Source organism: Stegostoma tigrinum, chromosome 1 (assembly GCF_030684315.1).
Source record: "Stegostoma tigrinum isolate sSteTig4 chromosome 1, sSteTig4.hap1, whole genome shotgun sequence".
NCBI lineage: Eukaryota > Metazoa > Chordata > Chondrichthyes > Orectolobiformes > Stegostomatidae > Stegostoma > Stegostoma tigrinum.
Window position 1 is genome coordinate 107804996 of NC_081354.1, and position 20383 is coordinate 107825378.

A 20383-nucleotide genomic window follows, 5' to 3' on the forward strand; every position below is an offset into this window, starting at 1 on the left:
TCATGAATTTCACATCCTCCGTTTTTCAAATACTCCATTCTTCATACCGACCGTGAGGAACCAGCTTTATGGTCAGCTATTTTGATTTTCTTTTGTGAACATTTTGCTTTATTTTCGGTGGGGATTTTCCGAGCATTTAATTGGGGATGAGAGGAGGAGAAGCATGTTGCAACAAAACTTTACTAAAGAAATGATTTGCGAAAAAAAAAGCATTACGATTACAGGAAATGCAAGAGATATAAAGGACTTTCTAGGATACAAGGGAATTACTTCAATGTTGGTCTGTAGTCATCTGCACATCTCAAAAAAAAACAACCAAAGAGTCAAAGTTTTCGCTGGAATAATCCATTCCCTTTTCCAATCAGTCAATTGAAAGTGATTTGAAATCTCATGACAATGGTGCTGTTATCCGCAGCTGGTTAACTCGCGCTGTGGAGCTTTGCTTTACATACTGAGCAAAATTACAAAACACTCACTTAAAAAGTTTTTTGTTTCTTGTTTTGTCAGACTTTGATAGTGTGTCTCAAGGGGTTGCCTGACAAATGGGGAAGTGTTGATCTCCGGCTCTTTATAATCACGTGTTAATAGTTCACTTGCAACAGGAAAAAAAGAGCCCTGGAGCAGGACGCACACGTGGGTGACGTTCAGACCAACCATCGCCAGAGACCCTTTTGTTTAGCCTCCAACATAAGTACCTTCTGACTCTCTCCCTGCCGCAGTATACACTGAACCCAGCAACCAAGAAATCCAGGCAGAGCCAGGAAGAATACACGAAATGTCTCGATCGTTTTACGTTGATTCCCTGATCATCAAAGATTCTTCAGTGAGGCCTGCTCCTGTCTTGAACGATCACGGCCAAGACTTTTTGATTCCCATTAGCGTGCACTCTCCAACTATGATGTCAGTTTCTGGTCCCGTCTGTCCGTCCAGAAAGACGGGTACTTTCTGTGTCTGCCCTCTCTGTGTCACGTCCCACATCCACTCGTCCCGGAGTGGAATCCCGCTGCTGAAAAGCCAGTTCCCAAATGGAGACCCCCAGTACTGTCAACGAATCAACCAGCAATCAAACCCCGGTCTCGGGCATCCACCTGTTTGCACACCCACTTACAGCGTAACAGACCCTAGGAGATACCATTGTCTAACTGTGGGTATGTACAACTATTCAAACAGTGAACGGATCAGACACCTGAGTACAGTTGTTGTTGTTTGTGCGAGTTTAGCCTGATTGATATATTGAGAGTGGTGTGTGCCAGGAACACACTGATATTTTATTGCAAGTTTAATGATTAGCACAGAATAACCGTACTTCATATTTGATGTTGATTTGAAGAGTTTTTCTGAACTGACCATGGACAGCAGTTATCATGTTTAAAGAAACAAACGGTTAATAAATGATCCCGCGCCCCAGGCTTTATATAATGAAATTATCTATCCGAACGAAATAAGCAAGTTGAGAATTTAGTTGACAAAAAACAACAGTAATTCCAGACGCAGCATTTCTTTGCAGAGGCCCAGTTTCTTTAATATCTCTGAATAATGTCTATGTTCGAGGTTTGGGTATGAGATATATTACATCCTGCTATTGCACCATAGAGGATTTTTCCCCCGTGTTATCCGCCTTTCCACAGTTGTTAATGTTGCATTGTGTTCACAGGTACTGAAACCAACAGTCACCTCCAGAACGGCAAAAGGATGAGGACAGCTTTCACTAGTACGCAACTCTTAGAGCTGGAGAGAGAGTTCGCCTCCAACATGTACCTGTCGAGGCTTCGCAGGATTGAAATTGCAACCTATCTGAATTTATCTGAGAAGCAGGTTAAGATCTGGTTCCAGAATCGGCGCGTTAAACACAAAAAGGAAGGCAAGGGGTCCCCGCGAAACGCGCACAACGCCTGCAAGTGTAGCAGCCAAGGGCACTGTCTGCGCTCAGAGGATGAGGAATCCCTCTCACCTATATCATCGGGCAAAGAAGACAAAGATATGTCACCTGCATAGTGGTCAGACTTGCAATGATTAAAAGTTTACAGACTTGTTCATTTCTGTATTCCTTCAACGCACTTACTGTACTTCACTACTTGCTTAAGATTTTCTAAAAAGGTCCCTTGGTGCAGCGTTGTTGCTGCACTTGATTGTGTGCCTGCTGACCGTCCTGGTGTGTTTGAATTCATTGTAGAATTATACCGAGATGGAACACCTCATTTCCATCCCGGTCACAATATATTCACACAATATGGTTAAGAATAGACAAACATCAACTTACCTTAATGCCCAACATCATTTTGTTTGATGCCCTCAGTCGTTATTTTGCTCTAAAAGCAGTTGAATAGCAATATTCGCGCAATTTCTTTTATAAAAATAAAATTATCGAGCATTCTGTATAAATAATGTATTTTCAAACTCTGACTTCTGTAAAACACAAAAAAAAGCCAATGTAAATGCACCAGCCCATTAAAAACAATTGTAGGTCGAATAGAAGAAACTGTAAATAGCTAGTTGCTTGGTACATTGCTGTAAAACGTCACGGTTAAAGTTCACTTATTGTGAATAGTTTTATATGACACATATTTATATTTATTTAAAATAAAATGATGTTTGAGGAAATTACATTTTGTTAATCTTTATCTCTGCAAATTTAAGCCTAGCAGGAAATAGTAAAGCATTCCAGAAGCACTGAGACAATTTTCACGATTTATTTCTTCCTTCGTTCATTTCTACCGAATTTTGCTCATTATAGGATTAATGGTTTCCAGCAACTCCAGTTTCATTAGAACGTCCTATTTAACGCAGTCATGGGCCTGGGAAACTTACCACTTAATAAAACTCGTGTAAACAAAAGCAAATCAAGAAAAGTATTCGGCTAATATGCTATTTGTTTATATGATAAATGACGACGGGCTTTCTCAGAAAAAGTTTGGATATGTTAGTGTGTCGGGGTCACATGAATCCACCGACTGTAAAATACCGATGAGCTTGTTTGTAAAAGTTAATGTGTAACATTCAAAGGACTCTAACAAACTTACTGTTTCTTTGCATTTCATGATTTGAACGACGCTGTTAGCGATGGAGAGACAACGAATGGTGGTCCTTTACTAGATAACGCCATTATCGGGTAGATAATAGACAGAAATCATCTCAGAAACAACTCAAGTGCAAAACCGCAGACCCTTATCAAATGGCATATGCTGTACGTAACGTCAAACATGGTGAACGCAACGTAGACAGCGATATTATTTTCTTTTACAGTCGAGTAAAGAAAATAGATTTGTTCCTTTGACCCATCCCGCCGCACTCAAAACTATCATTGATTGCAGGCCGGGGCTAGTGATTGATGGACTGCCTCCAGCTCGTCTGAATGTCGAGAAGCTCGTTGACCTCGACCATCACTTGTAACTTCACACCTGTGACAACAAACATTTCGGACCATTTTGTTCCTTCTGGGTGTTTTAACTAGGTGACACACACATCGTCAGTTCCTATTCTCAGAAAGAATTAGAGCAAGATTCTCGATGAACATGAGTTAAGGTATAGGGGGAGAGTTCGAATGATCCAGGAAATGTCTGTTTGTTTTCACAACTAGGATAACATCAATTGCAAGTTGATCCTAATGCATCTATTTTGTTCGATGTGCTAAATAAAACCCCTAACTTTATATGAGGTAACGTGCGTGTATATCATTCTTTCAAAAGGAAACCAATAATTTATGGAAACGCGGACTGAGTTGGGAATAAGACTTTCACGAAACAACCTACAGTAGAATTACAATCAATTACGTTTTTCCCTCCATTCCCAAAACCCCCTTCCCCTTAACTTGTTTCCAGTGGAAAACAATATTTACAAAGCTCAGAATCATACTTAATCTTTATTTTGTGTCAATATCAAAAAGATCACTTGAGCACGCTTTATAACAAGCAAGCGTTACACAAGTTCCACTCCTCCTACATATCTGGCGGCACACACAATCACCGTTGCTGGGCCAGTGCGCATCGAAAAGGTTTCTCTAACATGCACTTGGACTTTTTGTGGCTTTTTTTAGGGCTAGCCGCGGCTCTGGGTTGAATGTCGATTGTAAATTTCAGCTGAGAATAGGCTATCAGTTCCTTGAATTTTGTCAGCGCCCAGACAACAGGCAGTCCTTCGGGCACTCGATGGAATTGTCAGGGCAATAAGAGAAGATAAATTGGAATTTTATTCAGTGGGGCAGTAGAGGGAAAATAGCCACAGATTAATGAACTATTGACAATTTCCATCTGTTGAAAGGCCGAAGTTGGCAATGCCCGGGCCTGAGCGCGGGGAGCCCGGCTGGGCTCACTGTGGCGAAGGGCGCATTGTGTGTCTTTTCTATGGAAGCGACAATGATGGATAGGAAAGCATTGAGGAACCCAGAGGAGTGATTCAGCAACTCGTAAACCAGTGTCACTGTTAGACATGGCCCGAGGTGCTTTTATGATGCCTTATTAGCCGGATCCATACAATATCGGTCAAAGATATATGACTTTCACGTCCTTTTAATTGACTTTAAAAGCAAATACAGTTGGGTGCACAATTAGCATCTGTCTTTTCGGTGAAATGGGTGATTCTCATTGGCAAAAAAAATCCTAAAAGCAATCATTTTGAGCCATTCAATCAATAAATGTACAAAATGTTCGCTTACAATGGAAACAATGAGAGTTACTGTTATGTTGGAAATAATAGGCACCTAAAATTGACACTTTTCATAGTCTCCATAGATTCTTTCCAATTCGTACCTCCTCCACCACTCCCCTCCCCCTCCCATGCAATAAGCACGTTATTTCTAGCAGAACTAGTTCAGAAAACAACGGCAGTGTTACGTTTCTGGTTAGGTTTTAGATGAATTGGTGAAAAGTCCATTTGGATTATGTTTCACTGAAAGCGATGCATTGACTGCGCTCTTTTGAATCTTCCTCTTCGGCAACGTAATCTAGCAGCCTAATTCTTTTCAAGTTAACGTGCTAGTTGTTGTTCATTGGAATATTGAAGTCATCGCGATCACAGCTTTGCCCTCCGATCGAGATTGAGTTTACATTTTTACACAGATTAAGGCTAAACCCACTCTACATTATACATTCATCACACGTTTGGTGCAATAGAATACCGGAGAGATTGGTAACTTTCTCCAAACGATGCCGTTCATTTTCAGTTTCAGCACACTAAAAGTTTATACATTCTCTCTCTCTCTTTCTCTCTCGGAAACTCTGCAGAAGCAGAGAGAGCGAGGGGAAAAAGGACTATGTTCGCCAAGGGAACGCTTTGACAGGTATTCTGCTGCCAAAGACTTGCATTGCATTGAGTGGGACCCCCGACGGATGCAAACCCAGAGCCTTTGAACGCGGAGCTGAAGGGCTCCAATGTCGGCTTAGTGAACGATTTAGTCACTGTTTCATTAAGCACTATTTGAACCTTACAACATGTGGTAATTTCTAGGGGCAAGTTAACCGCCGTGTAAAAGAAGGATTATGTGGTAGGGACACAAGAAAATTAGCGAACGGTTAATTTAACTCGTTTCTGGCAGAATTTTCGCTACATTCCTAATTGACTGGGGAAGCAGGTGAGGTTGAAGCCCAGGCGCATTCAGACTCGCATTTAGGGTGAGAATAAATAGGTCCTATTTAACTCGCTGTTGACAATCTATCATTGCAGAAAGACACAGAATAACTATTAGTTTAATTTTTCATTAATTAAGTTAGACCCTGTCTCGCAGGTGGAGAGATCAAAGCCGCCCCACCAATAAGTATAACCAAAAAAAAAACAACTCCCCCAGCCCCCTACACTGAGTTGTGGGCCACGGTTTTAAGACTTCAGACCAGCTGCTGGGACTATACTGGTCTTTGTAGGCAACAAATGTGAACCGCAGAGAATGAGGAAAACTGTCAAAACAAGACACAGAGGAGAAATTCACCACTGATTAGCGTCAATCAAGCAGCAAAGACGGAAAATAATTAATAGCAATTATTTCCACTTTCTCTCTTTTTTATGGGCTTGCAGTTTAGATACTCATAAATTTTATCACAGTCGGTGTCATACACCTGATAAACGCGCTGTCTTTATTGACTCTTCTCTGCATTGTTATTGTCACAGATTTTTTTCTTTCCTCTTTGTGTTTTATAGAAACTGTTCCAAGAAGAAACAAAATTGATACTAATCCCGCAAAGCAGGCTATTGACTCCTTTGAATTTTACATCTCCAAGCCACTGAGAGGTGGAAATAACAATAATGTAATTATTTAACTGCAGCTTGAGCGAGCAGCGCCTCTCATAATGTGGCCAAGCATACCGTTCATTTCACAGCACAAAGCGCAAAACGCACCGCGTCTCCCTAGCCCGCTACCCCGCTTTCGGCCTTGTTTTGTTGAACAATATTCGGATTTTAAAAGTTTCTCAAACTTATAGTGTAGGATTGAAAAGGCAGCTTGTAATAAATCAGGCTCTTTTGGTTAATAAGGCGACGGAACACACAAAAGAGTCGGAACTTAGTACCTGTGTCTGGTAGACGAGGTGAAAGATGCAAATGACGGAATATTCGCAAGGAAAAATACTCGAATCCTCCAAATGGCTCTTTTGTGAGTTTCTTTAGAAATCAAGCAATTCTGCATGACAAAGAACAATTAATAAGCCGTCTTTTCACGAGCTGGCAGCTGGTACCCCGCCGGGAAACTAGGGGAAAATCAGAGATGAATGCGCGCAAAAGTTTTGTTTTGCGCACCGACATCTACTGTTTGGAAGTGCGGCCACCTGAACAATGTTGATGAAAAAGGATACTTGTGAAGGATCAGGAGCTTTTAATAAACATAAAACATCTCCAATCAGTGATGCTGGAGCTTTCGAAAGGCCTTTGGTTGGAAGTGGTGATGTTGGAGATGGTTGGACACGTGGCAGATCAGTGTCTTTTTTGGAGACTGAATTACGCGGCAAGCGTCAGGCGAGCACAGTATGCCTCTGCTCGCTTTGTCACCCCTGTCAAACTAACATTATTTCTTTTTAAAGTGTCAAGCAGGTTGAAGAATGCCATCTTTGTTCCATTAGCGTGTGCCTCATATTGGTAATATAGCTGATTTTTTTTAAAAAAGTTACTTTTTTGTGACTATTTGTCTGGAAGAAGCCGGACCTGGAGTCTTAAGGGGCCCAGTCAACGGAGCTGTTTAATGTGATTTATACTTTTATAAGAACCGAAGGTTTCTCCGCTCTACCCTGGATATCTGTCGCATACACCGAGCAACCTGTGTTTATTTCGGCTAATGTGTTGACATATAGCAAATAAATCTTTTAAAAATAATTCTGTCAGATATTCACACGGTTTTCAGAATTGGGCGGGAGAGGAGCTTATTTTTGGAGGGGAGTTTCGACAAATAATTCATGCTCTTGCGTGCAATTAGTTTCCAGTCTGACCGATCTCTAAACACACAAGTACGTGAAATGGATTTGAACGAGTATTCCGACGAAAATTATATTTTCATGAACTTGCCGTTAAATCCAAACATTATTCAAAGGATTGCAGAAAGCATTGGGTAGTATTTGGGTTCGTTAGTGCAAATGGTACACAGGAATGCAGGCGACTATCCTGCAAATGTTATCATCGGTGTATTATTGAAATAACTTTACTTGTTGGAAGATAGAAAATGCAACAGTAAAAGATCACGATCCCAGGGTCATTGAATTACCGAATGGGATAAATTGGGGTAATATCTCCAGAGATGCGCATGGGTGCATGTGTGAGCTTTTCTTAAATTTTGGAACCTATAAATTATACATCCATTCTGATTCTGTGATAGTAAATGGTAGAAACGTGCGAATACATACAGAGTGGCACCACAGTGCTATCGTTAATCCTTTGTGGCTTATTAGTGCTGCTGATTAACCCTGTCTTATCAGATTTGGCTTTAATTGGATATAAGCTACAGCCGGGAAAGATGACGAATCGAAATTGCATCATACTGTCAGATTTGCCTTTTCGAAGCTTTAAACGGCGTTCTCCAGTGCACAATCATTCCTCCCACAAATAGCTGTGGGCCATAACATAGTGTTTGCAGGGTGCACTGTATGGCACCGCCACCGGTTCCCTTTGGAATATCTTCAGCAACAGGCCAGGGTCAGAGATTCCTAACAGGAATCATGGTAGGGTTTTTTTTAAAGCCTGGTTTAACAGATAAAAACAATTTACTTCCAATGTATCGCCAGAAGTTCGAATTCCTGTTGTCCCTTAAAAACTGATCCCAGACTTAATCCTCGGAGATCATTGCATGTTGTGTGAATTGCAGTCATAATTTGAAAGCATGCTATAAATATATTTACATACATACCTAATTTCAAACAAATACGCTTGAACAGCAAAGATATCGAGACAGACAGATATCGAGAAAACTTCATTGTGCTAACGGGAAAAACCATGGAGTACCTCGTGGGCTTTGTGTATCGCTAATGTTTAGTACTAAATTCGTTTGTGAATGTGTTTGATTTGGCATGAATGACTTTGAATAGCCATGCGTTAGTTACTAGTGCACGTCATTATAACTTGTTTGACACTGTTACCTATATTGCAGGACCAGTGTAAGAGAAAGGATGCAGGTTCGTGACGAAAAGGTCTTGCTGGTTTTTATTAGAAGAGCAAGAAGACTTCGAAGGGATCGTCCCGGTCTGCGAAAATCATGTTTAACATTGATATGATGTTCCTCCTTTACTCGTCCATGAAGACAAGGACTACCCAAATGCAAAGCCATTTTAGATATGCACCAGGGAAGGTAAAGGCGAGGTCGCCATAGACCCAAAGGCCCATTGTACGGCTATCTCATCGGAGAGAGACGACTGGTGGGAGTTTAACCTGATGGTCACTCCGCCTCAGGCGAGAGGGCGAGGAGGGTTGAGAATTGGGGATCTTCATGGTCGTCGTATCGTGCATCACTGTGATTGACACATAATGATGTCAAGGGGTTGTGACTCGCTCGCTCCGATTATGCCAACGCAGTGTAATTAGAGTTCTGTGCAAAGTCGCTGACAGTTGTACATCTCAAATTCTTAATATTAGCAGAACGTAGACGATCCCAGCTAAATAAAACAGACTCATTCAACTGGGATGCAGCTCATTTACCGCCATGCATAGAATGGCCTCGAGCTGTTAGTGCAGCTTGATCTCCAATGGACTGAACTATATCCAGTTGCTCTTTTCAAACCTACAACATGCCTCATCCTGAAATCTTTTTAGAATGTAGTACGATAAAAACTCTAGTCCATAGCCTCGTTATCTGAATCAGCAACATCTACAGGTCAGTTTGAGTATGCAAATAAGAAATTATGAATTTAGTATGTATTTGTTTAACACATTCTTGTCATATTCCACTACAAAACGATAAGCTTCTTTAAACGTTTATTTTCGCACGTCCACGTATTCACTTAAAACAGCTGAGGCATACGAGACTGTCACGGTGGTTAAGCACTGCTACCTCACAGCACTGTGGCCCTGGGTTCGATTCCAGCCTGGGGCGACTATCATCGTGGAGCTTGCACATTCTGCGCGGGTGTGCTCTGGTTTCCTCCCACAGTCACAAAGATGCGCAGGGTAAGTGGATTGGCCATTTTAAATTGCCCATAGTGTTCAGGGAGGTGTAGATTAGGTGGGTTAAAGGGGGATGGGCCTAGGTGGGAAGCTCCCAGGTTTAGCGTGGACTTGTTGGGCCAAAGGGCCTGTTTCCACACCGTAGGGATTCTGTTACAATGAAGTCATCTCAAATTTGTCCTTAAAAAATTACGTATTATGTTTTCATGAGGAATAAAAAGGTTTTGTGAGACCTAAATTATTTATTTGCCTCTTCCACCGTTCAGTAAGAACATGGTCTAACCCGTTGCCTATATTCCTTCATTTCCTTGGTAACAGAAATATAAAAGTCTCAGTCTAAATTCAAAGACTGGCCCAACATAAACTGTTGTTTGCTGCAGAGACTTGCAAGATTCGATCATCAGTTATTGTGTTTTTAATTGCATTCTTATAACACCTGATTCTAATTTTTATACAATGTCACTAACAGTAACCAGAAAGTAGGAAAAGGTATTAAGAAAGGAATAATTTGAACTTTCAAATGGGTATGGTGATTTTCATGGGGGATATTAACCAAGACATAAGACTGGAAAAATCAGGTGAGAAAAAATAATCTAGAGAGGAACACATTGAATGTTTTCAGGACAATGTTTTGGACTTGTATGTTATGGCACCAACCAGATAGTAGGCCATACTAGACCTGGTTTTGACCAATGAGATATGATTAACGGCTGACCAGGAGTTGAAAGTAGCAGTGAACATAATATGATTGAAATTTACACATAGATTAAGGGAGAGAAATGTGGATCTGAGACCACTACTTTGAATTTAACAAAGGCAAATATGAAGGCATGAAAGTAAACTGACAATTTGGGGGAAGTGATAGATCAATAGAGATATGATGACAAACATTTAAGGAAGCATTCCAGAAGGTGTAGAATTGGAACATTCCAACAGAGAAGAAAAATTCCATGATTAACCAAAACAAAATCAAAGATGGTATCAACCTCAAAAATAGATGTAATTGTGAAAGATAGTTGGCAAGTCAGAAGATTGGACAGAATGTGTCAAGAAGCCATAATGAATAAAAGATGAATAAGGAAGGGAAAATTAGAGTTTGAGAGAAAGTAAGCCAAAAATATAAAAGCAGATAAGAAAAGTTTCTTCAGGTACTTGAAGGAAGAAAAAAACAGTACCAAACTAAGCATTGCCCCATAGAAAATGAGTCTGAGGAATTAGTATTGAGGGATAAATAGATGGGAGAAAAATTGAACAGATATTTTACATTGGTCTTCATTAGAGAGGATACAAGTAGCATCCCAGAAAAGCTGTAAATGAGGAAATTGGAAGGGAGGGAGGGCCTCAAGAAATTTAAAATTAGCAAGGAAGAAGCACTGATTTGGAACTGTGAGATGACAATTCCCTGAGTCCTGATGGATTTGATCCTTGGATCTTAAAGGAAGTAGTTATGGTTGATTTTAATGTTCCAAAATGCATTACATTTGGAGAAGATTCCTTTAGATTGTAAAATAGCTAATAACTCCTTTATTTATAGAACATAGAACATTACAGCACAGTACAGGCCCTTCGGCCCTCGATGTTGTGCTGACCTGTCATACCGATCTCAAGCCCGTCTAACCTACACTATTTAAAGGGAAGGAGGTGGAAAACAGGAAACTACAGGCTAATTAGCTATCATAGGAAAATATGAGAAGCTCATACTAAAGACCTATAAAAGGGTATGTGAATAATTTCAAGATAATCAGCAAGATCCAACCTGGTTTGGTCAAAGGGAAATCATGTTTAACTAAATTAGGGAGTTCTTTGAAGAAATAAAATGTATTGTAGTTAAGGAGATCCAGTGGATGCACTTTCCTGAGATTTATTACTTAGATGCATTGTACTTAGACTTCCAGAACACATTTGATAAGGTGTCACATCAGCTCCTAACACTATAGTCCCAAGCAAATTAATCTCAAAACTCTGAGACCTAGGTCTTGGCTCCTCGCTTTGCAACTGGATCCTCAGCTTCCTGACTCACAGGCTGTAATCAGTGAAGATAGACAACAGCACCTCCTCCACGATAATCCTCAACACTGCACCTCATAAGGATGCATACCCAGTCCCCTACTGTACTCCCTGTACACTCACAACAGTGTAGCCAAGTTCTATACAAGCGCCATTGACAAGTTTGCTGACCATACCACAGTTGTAGGCCTGATATCAAACTATGCTGAGTCAGAATACAGGGAGGAGATAGAATTCTTGGTGTCACGGTACAATATTAATAATCTCTCTCTCAATATCAGCAAAACTAAAGAATTGATCACTGACTTCAGGAAGAAAGGAGGAGGACATCAGTGGAGCTATCTACATCAATGGAGCTAAGGGGGAGAGGGCGGAGATGGTCATGTTCCTAGGAGTGACATTAACCAACAAACTATTATGGACCTCCCAAGTAGATGCAATGATCAAGAAGGCACAATAATGCCTTTTCTTCCTTAGGCTTAGGAAATTTGGCAAGTCCATAAGGAAACTCACCAACTTTTACAGATGCGCCATAGAAATGATTCTTTCTGTGTACATAATGACCTGGTATGGCAACTGTTCTGCCCAGGAGTATGAGAAACTAGAGGGAGTGGTACACATAGCCTGGGCCATCACAAAACCTAAGCTCCCATCCATGTACTCCTTGTACACTTCTTGAGACCACAGAAAGGCTGCCAACATAATGAAAGACCCCTCCCACCATGGTAATACTCTCTTCCAAGCTCTTCCATCAGGCAGGAGGTACAGAAGCTTAAACATGTGTACCAACAGGCTCTTCCCTGCTGTTGTTAGATTGCTGAATGGACCTCTCTAATTCCAAATCTAATGCCGATCTTGCTTTTGTGCAACTCCTGAGCAGCTGTAATATGTTATGCCTCACTCTGTCTAAACACCCTATGATCTGTATGTCCTTGCATATTATGATCTGCCCGTACTGCTCACAGAGCAAAACTTTTCACTTAAGTGGAAGCAGGGAGTTGGAATAAGTAGATCTTTTACAGTCTGGCAGGATGGCATGAGTGGTGTGCCTTGGGATGGTGCTGGCGCCTCAACTATTTACAAATTATATAAATGGCTTGAACAAAGGAGCTGAAGGCATAGTAGCAAAATTTTGGTGATGACACAAAGATAGGTTGGAAGGTGAGTTGTGAAGAGGATATAAGGAGCCTCCAAAAGGATATGATAGGTTAAATGAATGGGGCAAAGATCTGCCAAACGGAGTAGAGTGGGAAAATGTGAAATTTTCACAGAAGGAATAAAAAAAGAAGCTTATTATCTAAACGGGGAGATGCTGCAAAGTTTTGAGATGCAGAGAGATCTGGGTCGCTCAGTGCATGAAATGCAGAAGTTTAATATACAAGTACAATGAATAATCAAAAAGTAAATTGATGTTATGTTTTATTGTGAGGGCAGGCTAGAAGGCTGCGGAAGGCTAGAAGAGGTGTGGTCTAGTCCTCTAGAAATAAGTGCCAGCTTTTCCTTAACCCTTTTCATTGTTTTTGTACCGTCCAGATCAAAAATACAAGGAGTTGGTAGGTATTGCACAGACTTCACCACACCTGGACTATTGTGTTGTAAAGAATACATTGGTTTTGCATAAGTATCATGTGCATTAATTTGAATGATACCAAATCTCTAAGGGTTAAATTATAGGCAATATCATTGTGCAAACTTACAATGGCCTAGTTAGCCCGTACCTCAAGTATTGTGTTCAGTTTTAGGCATCATACCAGAGGAAAGTACCTGAATCCAAGGGTTAAATGATAGTTTCAAAATCTTAGTCCACACCCAAGTTACTTTAGACTTTTACAGCTTCTAGCCAATCAGAAAATGTTCATATCTGTCCTTGTTAAGTCCAAAGTGGATTGTTTCACATGTGGCTATACTAAAATTTGTTTGTCACCATTTTAATCTTTTTTCTTAATCTACTAAAACCTTTTCTTTAAAATTTTAACAGCTACACTTCTTACTATGCTATATTTATGCCTCCAGTCAATTCAAATATGTGGCTTTCTGCCTCATTCTCTTTTTTAAAAAAAAATGAACATGGAACAAATGCATTGCTAGTGTAAGAGCAATATATTATTTCATTTCTCTAACGTTTGACTGAATGGGAAATAAACTACTCTAAAAATTAAGGATTGCTGAACTTTTTAATATCAAATAACTTGACAGTCACTATATATACTGTTTACATTAGCTACCTGTTCAAGCAGTAATGGAGGCCTTAATTGGAAATGAACAGGAGTCACGGGGTATGCACAAATGGAACTTTGGTGAGGATTGGTCTGTGGACTAACAAATGGGAAGCAATCTGCCTGCCAACTACTATGTGATTGGCTCCCATGTAACTGAACTTCTTTGAGATGTGAACGTTTGGGACAGGTAAGCACAACTCCTCAAGGGCAGGAGATATATAATTTCTCTGCAGTAAACAGCATCTCAGGCTTGAAGACAAACAATTTATGTCCATTTTCCAGTTGTTGTACGTGTGACTTTTAACTGATAAGTCAAAAACCTCTGCAAGTAGGAATTAGTTATCCTGTGCCTCTAGAAATTAGGTGAAAGTTTCTGGAGACTGAAGATCAATCAGCATGAGCATCATCTCAGCAGAAGCTGTGGACAGCAACCACTAAACTTCGTTCCTAGTCTTTCCCTCCGCCCATAAAACCATGTGTTTTTTTTTAACTGCCTGTACCTGTCTACATGTATGTCGAGGGAGCATTCATAGGGTGATTAAAAGTTTAACCAGCACATCCAAATGCCAGTGATTCATAATTATTTATCTGCTCATTACAAATAAATAGTTTTGTTCTTGTTAAATGCAAAAACCTGGTTTCAGCTTTCTGTCAAGACAGGCAATTTGGGGGATTCTATGTATTTTTAAAAAATTGTTCAATTCTGTGATGACTCTGAGGCTTGAATTCCAGCACACTACCCCAGTGAACTATAAAACTAGAAAGGCCAGTATTTACATCCCTAATTATTAAGAGTTACTTCAGTCACTGATGGGCTGGATTTCCCTCCCTAAAGTAAACTAAATGAGGTTTTATGACAATTGATAGTGATTGCCATTAGCACAGCTTTTTATTGAAGTATGAATTTCACCATCAGCCTTGGTGGGATTTGAATGTTTGCCCCGAGAATATTGGCCTGGGATTCTCTGGGTTACTGTGGCAGTGACATGAGCGTCACACCACCACATCCTAAAATCAAGCCTGTTATTAAATACTATCCATTTATTTCACTGTGAATAGTTAAGGCTTAATGCTGCCAATAGAGCTCAAACTCCTGCATATTGCTGCATATATACTGCACTCACAAAACACAAAAGAACACAAAATGAAGTACTATATGTATACTAAATCCTCCAGCATGAATTGATGGGCCACAGATGTCCCTATCTAAGTTTAAATAAAGAATGTAAATGTGATTTATAGACCAAGCAGTGGCAGAACCAAGTAAGTAAGCTGTGAATTTACTAATGGCAATTTTGATGTAGACTGTATGATTTCAATACATTTTATATATCATTTCTCATTTAGGTTTTCAAATTTACAAGTTATTAATGTGTTTGTGAGTTATCTATGCATCCGATATTAAATATTAACCTAAGAATTTGTGTAGCCATGGTGATTTCTTTTAAAATTGCATTTATGGCCTAGCTTTAATTTTTTTTGTTTACATTGGTAGTGACTATGAGCAATGTAGTGCAACTATGGAAAATCAATATTGAACCTACAAATATTTTATCTTGTCAGCTGAAGCGGATCATCAGTAGTGGGACGACCAGAGTAGGTGGATCTTGGCTTTGTGACTATCCATGAGAGCACCAATATACTCATGCAGCAGAAGAGACCAAGAATGCTCAGAATTGGTCAGCACAAGATTTATAATAATTGTGCCCAAACAGATTTGATTGCTTAGGAAATGGAAATAATGACGCTAAATCACATCTCAAAGAAACCACAATTGCAAGAATTGACGCTCACAGAAAGTGCAGCATTCATGCAGAAAGGGAAGTTTAAGTACAAGAGGATGATTGGGAGCACAATAGACTCATCCTTCATTTGCCTCACTGCACTGAAGCGAACAGATCATTTTGATGCATATTCAAGAATATTGGCAGAATCAGGGGATGTTTAGATTTGAAATGTTTCAGTTCCACCTTAACAAGATGCACACGGAAGATTCCAATGTCAGAGGAATTGTTTTCCACATCACAGAAGCTATGTTATTCTGCAAGCTGGATATTAGTCAGTATACTTAGATAAGAAATGTCAGGAGGTCAGTGCCTTCAGAAGACTACTTGGAAGATTCTACCTCCAGAGATTACCCTTTAGCTTTTCCCTCAATCGAGATCTGTCCCAGTAACATGTTGACAATAATGTGTCTACATGCAAATGCAGTGTTGATAATTTTCTAGCAATGAGCAAAACCAAATGACTAGAACCTTCTCTCACTGACAGCAGTACCTCACGCTGAAGATCTCATTTCCAACAACAAGAGCTGTGAATATAAATCTGATTAATTTTTGGCTCTACATATTTCGGCTTTTCTTGGACCAGGCAAAGTTCAAGGTGTGAGAAGTACATCTACTCCAAAAGACAAAGACAATTTGTGAACACGCTTTTAGCACCATACACTCCAAAATTTTCTGACAAAGAATTATCATTGACTGAGTTTGTAAAGAAAGATGTAAGATCCTTACAATATGAGGAGCAGCAACATTTGGTGGTTTGAGTCTCTCAAGTAAAGATTATCCACACATACCTGCAACCTGTTGCATCACAACCCAAGAAGAAGACAATCCCAGAAGTGAATATTTCATTGAAAGAGCGAGGAACATACATCACACAAGATGGCAAAGTCATTACATATGGATCGCAAAGCCTATGCCAAGCATAGTCTAATTACTATAACAGAATGTAAAAAAACATTGTTTTAGTATTGGTGATCGCAAGCTTGCACAACTTTGTTTAGTAAGTAGGCTCCTGATAGAAACTGATCTTAGCCATTGAAAAGTGTACCACCCAAACTGCAATAACTCAAAGTAAAAGTACAGGTGTAAGATTTTGGCATCTGCTCCAAAATGTCAGGGTTCAGAAGGATCCTGGGAGCCATTGATATTTCGGTCAGCTGAGAATGTGGATGAAGGAAACCCACAGGTAATATTTATTTGGTTCAGCTGAGAAATATTGGAACTTGATGAAATCTATGGACAGTGATACTGTCCACAAAAGCACTGGGACTCTGCCTATGAGTAAATATGGGAGTGCAGCCTTGGCAATCCAGGAACATAGTGTACAAGAAGAGTAAGCTAGCAGGACATGAACAGTCATTGATGCAATCCATTAAAAATAGCAACTTTGAGCGATTTTCAAAGCTAGATCTTCAAAAATGAAGGATTGGAATCTTCAGAACCTGATAATCTTCATGCTGGAATGTTGAAAGGGATGGCCACAGAAATAATGGGGCTGTTGTTGGCCTTTTAAAATTCTATTAATTCTGCAATGCTAACTGTAGATTGCAAGATTGCAAATCTTCCAATCTTTAAAAAAAGCAAAGAAAGAGAAAATAGAAACTATGGACCTGTTAGTCTAACTTCAATAGAAAGCAAAATGCTAAAATTTAAGGTGTGACTACTGCATATTTAGAAAATAATTGATTGGGCAGGGTGAACATGGTTTTATGAAGTGGAGATCATTTTGATAATCCTGTTAGAAGTTTTTTGAAGAGTTACTCATTGGATTGATAAAGTGAGACTGAGGATATGGGTGCATTTGGATTTTCAGAAGGTTTTTGATAATGTTCCATACTGGTGGTTAATAAGCATAATTTAAAAAAAAGTGAGAGTGGGTGAGATACCAATGTGGATTGAAGATTGCTTGGTATTCAGAAAACTGAGATTAAAAATAAATGAACAATTTTCTCACCAGGACAAATGGGGTACCACAAAGATCAATACTTGATCCCCAGGTGTTCATAATATATATAAATAATTTGAATGTCTGTACAATTGTAGTATATCCTAGTTTATGCTTGACACAAAACTTAGTAATGTGAGGAGATACAAAGAAGCATCAAAGAGATTTGGGTAAGGTGAGTGAGTTGGAAAGAGAATGACAGGTGTTGAAGAATGAGGTTATCCACTTTGTTAGGAGGAACACAGCTGCAAAACATTTCTTTCATGCTGAGAGAAATTAACTACACTTGAAACATAAAAACGGTGGTAACTCACATCCCATCTCCCCAACACCCTGACCACTACCTGCAAGGTACCAGTCAGCGGTGTGACAGAATACTCACTTGTGTCAATGCTCACTGTTGAGGAAAACATTTTAGGGCCCTCTTGTGGCACAGTGGTAGTGTCCCTACCCTGGACTAAGGAAGCCATGCTTCAAGTCCCACCTGCTCTACAGGTGTGTAATAGCATCTCTGAGCAGGTTGATTAGGAACAATAAGATAGTGTTTAAACATAGAAATCAGAAACATGTGTAATATACTTAAAGAAATCATAGGTAGATAGGACTGAGTGGCCTCAAAGCCTTAAAAGTAGATAAGTCTTTATGTTCAAATGAAATGTATCCCAGTTTGTTAAATGAGGCAAGACAGGAAATAACAGAGGCTCTGACCCCAATTTTGATTTCCTCTCTGGCAACAGGAAAGGTGATGGAGGAGTGGAGGATACCTAATGAGCTATTGTTATTCAAGAAGGGAGCAAGGGATAAACCAGGAAACTACAGGCCAGTCAGTCTAACCTCAGTAGTGGGAGAACTATTGGAAGCAATTATTGAAAACTATTGGAAGCTCTGATTGGCAGAATTAATCTGTATTTGTGGAGGTAGGGATTAATCAAGAACAGTCAGCATGGTTTTGTTAAGGGAACATCGTGATTAACCAGGTTGAATAAACTTTTTGAAGAGCTGACCATGTGTGTAAATGAAAACAATGCATTCAACGTAGCCTACTTGGACTTTAGCAAGGCTTTTGAGAAGGTAACACATAAGACACTGATAGCAAAGGTTAGTGCCCACATGTTCCAAGGAAATTTGGCTAATCTTATCCAGAATTGGCTGAGTGGCAGAACGTAGAGGGTGTTGGTTATGAGAGATAATGGGAACTGCAGATGCTGGAGAATCTGAGATAACAAAGTGTGGAGCTGGATGAACACAGCAGGCCAAGCAGCTCTTTAGGAGCACAAAAGCTGACATTTTGGGCCTAGACCCTTCATCAGAAAAGGGGGATTGGGAGAGAATTCTGAAATAAATAGAGGGAGAGGGGGAGGCGCACTGAAGATGGATAGAGGAGAAGATAGGTGGAGAGGAGAGTATAGGTGGGGAGGTAGGGAATGAATAGGTCAGTCTGGGGAGGATGGACAGGTCAAGGGGGTAGGATGAGGTTAGTAGGTAGGAAATGGAGGTGTGGCTTGAGGTGGAAGGAAGGGATAGGTGAGAGGAAGAACAGGTTAGGGAGGTGGGGATGAGCTGAGCTGGTTTTGGGATGCAGTGGGGGAAGAGGAGATTTCGAAGCTTGTCAAACCCACCCTGATACCATTGGGCTGTGGGGTTCCCAAGCGGAATATGAGTTGCTGTTCCTGCAATCTTCGGGTGGCATCATTGTGGCACTGCAGGAGGCCCAGGATGGACATGTCATCTGAAGAATAGGAGGGGGAGTTAAAATGGTTCGTGACTGGGAGGTGCAGTTGTTTATTGCAAACCGAGCGGAGGTGTTCTGCAAAGCGGTCCCCAAGCCTCTGCTTAGTTTCCCCAATGTAGAGGAAGCCACACCGGGTACAATGGATACAGTATACCACGTTGGCGGATGTGCAGGTGAACCTCTGCTTAATATGTAAAGTCATCTTGGGGCCTGGGATGGGGGTGAAGGAGGAGGTGTGGGGGCAGGTGTAGCACTTCCCGTGGTTGCAGGGGGAAGTGCTGGGTGTGGTGGGGGTGGAGGGGAGTGTGGAGCAGACAAGGGAGTCCTGGAGAGAGTGGTCTCTCCGGAATGCAGACAAGGTTGGGGATTGAAAAATTTCTTTGGTGGTGGGGTTGGATTGTAGATGGCGGAAGCATCGGAGCATGATGCGTTGTATGAGGAGGTTGTTGGGGTGGTATGTGAGGACTAGGGGGAGTCTCTTTTGGTGGTTATTGCGGGGGCGGGATGTGAGGGATGATTTGCGGGAAATGCGGGAGACTCGGTTGAGGGTGTTCTCGACCACTGCAGGAGGTATGTTGTGGTCCTTGAAGAACGAGGACATCTGGGATGTGCGGGAGTGGAATGCCTAATCCTGGGAGCAGATGCAGCGGAGGCGAAAGAATTGGGAATAGGGGATGGAATTTATGCAGGAAGGTGGGTGGGAGGAGGTGTATTCTAGGTAGCTGTGGGAGTCGGTGGGCTTGAAGTGGACATCAGTTTCTAGGTGGTTGCCTGAGATGGAGACAGGGAGGTCCAGGAAGGTGAGAGGTGTGTTGGAGATGGTCCAGGTGAACTTGAGGTTGGGGTGGAAGGTGTTGGTGAAATATTGAAAGTCTGTGTTCATTCAGGTTCCGCAGGGCTCAGTTTTGGGACCTTTGCTGTTTGTCTTGGATCACAGGGTGCATGCAAGCGGTTCTTTTGAATCCAGTTTGATGACGTTAAGAGAAGTCTCAACAACAGCAATTTGCTTAAATGTGAGTGTTTAATATTGATAGTAAGAGTAAAATAATGGAAAAGAAAGGAAAAAAAGAACATTAAGTCACATGGCCCTTCTGCCCATCAGGGATCCCTTCATTGATGGCTGGCCTGGAGG

At 40.8% G+C, this 20383-nt stretch overlaps 1 protein-coding gene across 1 annotated transcript; it reads left to right on the forward strand.

The window, feature by feature from the left end:
• Nucleotides 1-731: 731 nt before the first annotated feature.
• On the forward strand, nucleotides 732-2537 carry gsx2 (GS homeobox 2). The gene is made up of 2 exons (XM_048526417.2): nucleotides 732-1148; nucleotides 1655-2537. The coding sequence occupies exons 1-2, from the start codon at nucleotides 776-778 to the stop codon at nucleotides 1993-1995; spliced, it is 714 nt and encodes a 237-aa protein (XP_048382374.1). The 5' UTR covers nucleotides 732-775; the 3' UTR covers nucleotides 1996-2537.
• Nucleotides 2538-20383: the final 17846 nt, after the last annotated feature.

Excerpts from the sequence above, each read along its gene's own strand:
- gsx2 (XM_048526417.2), top strand. The coding sequence starts at position 776 with ATGTCTCGATCGTTTTACGTTGATTCCCTGATCATCAAAGATTCTTCA. Across the intron at positions 1,149-1,654 it reads ATACCATTGTCTAACTGTGG|GTACTGAAACCAACAGTCAC; the intron begins GTATGTACAACT and ends TTGTGTTCACAG.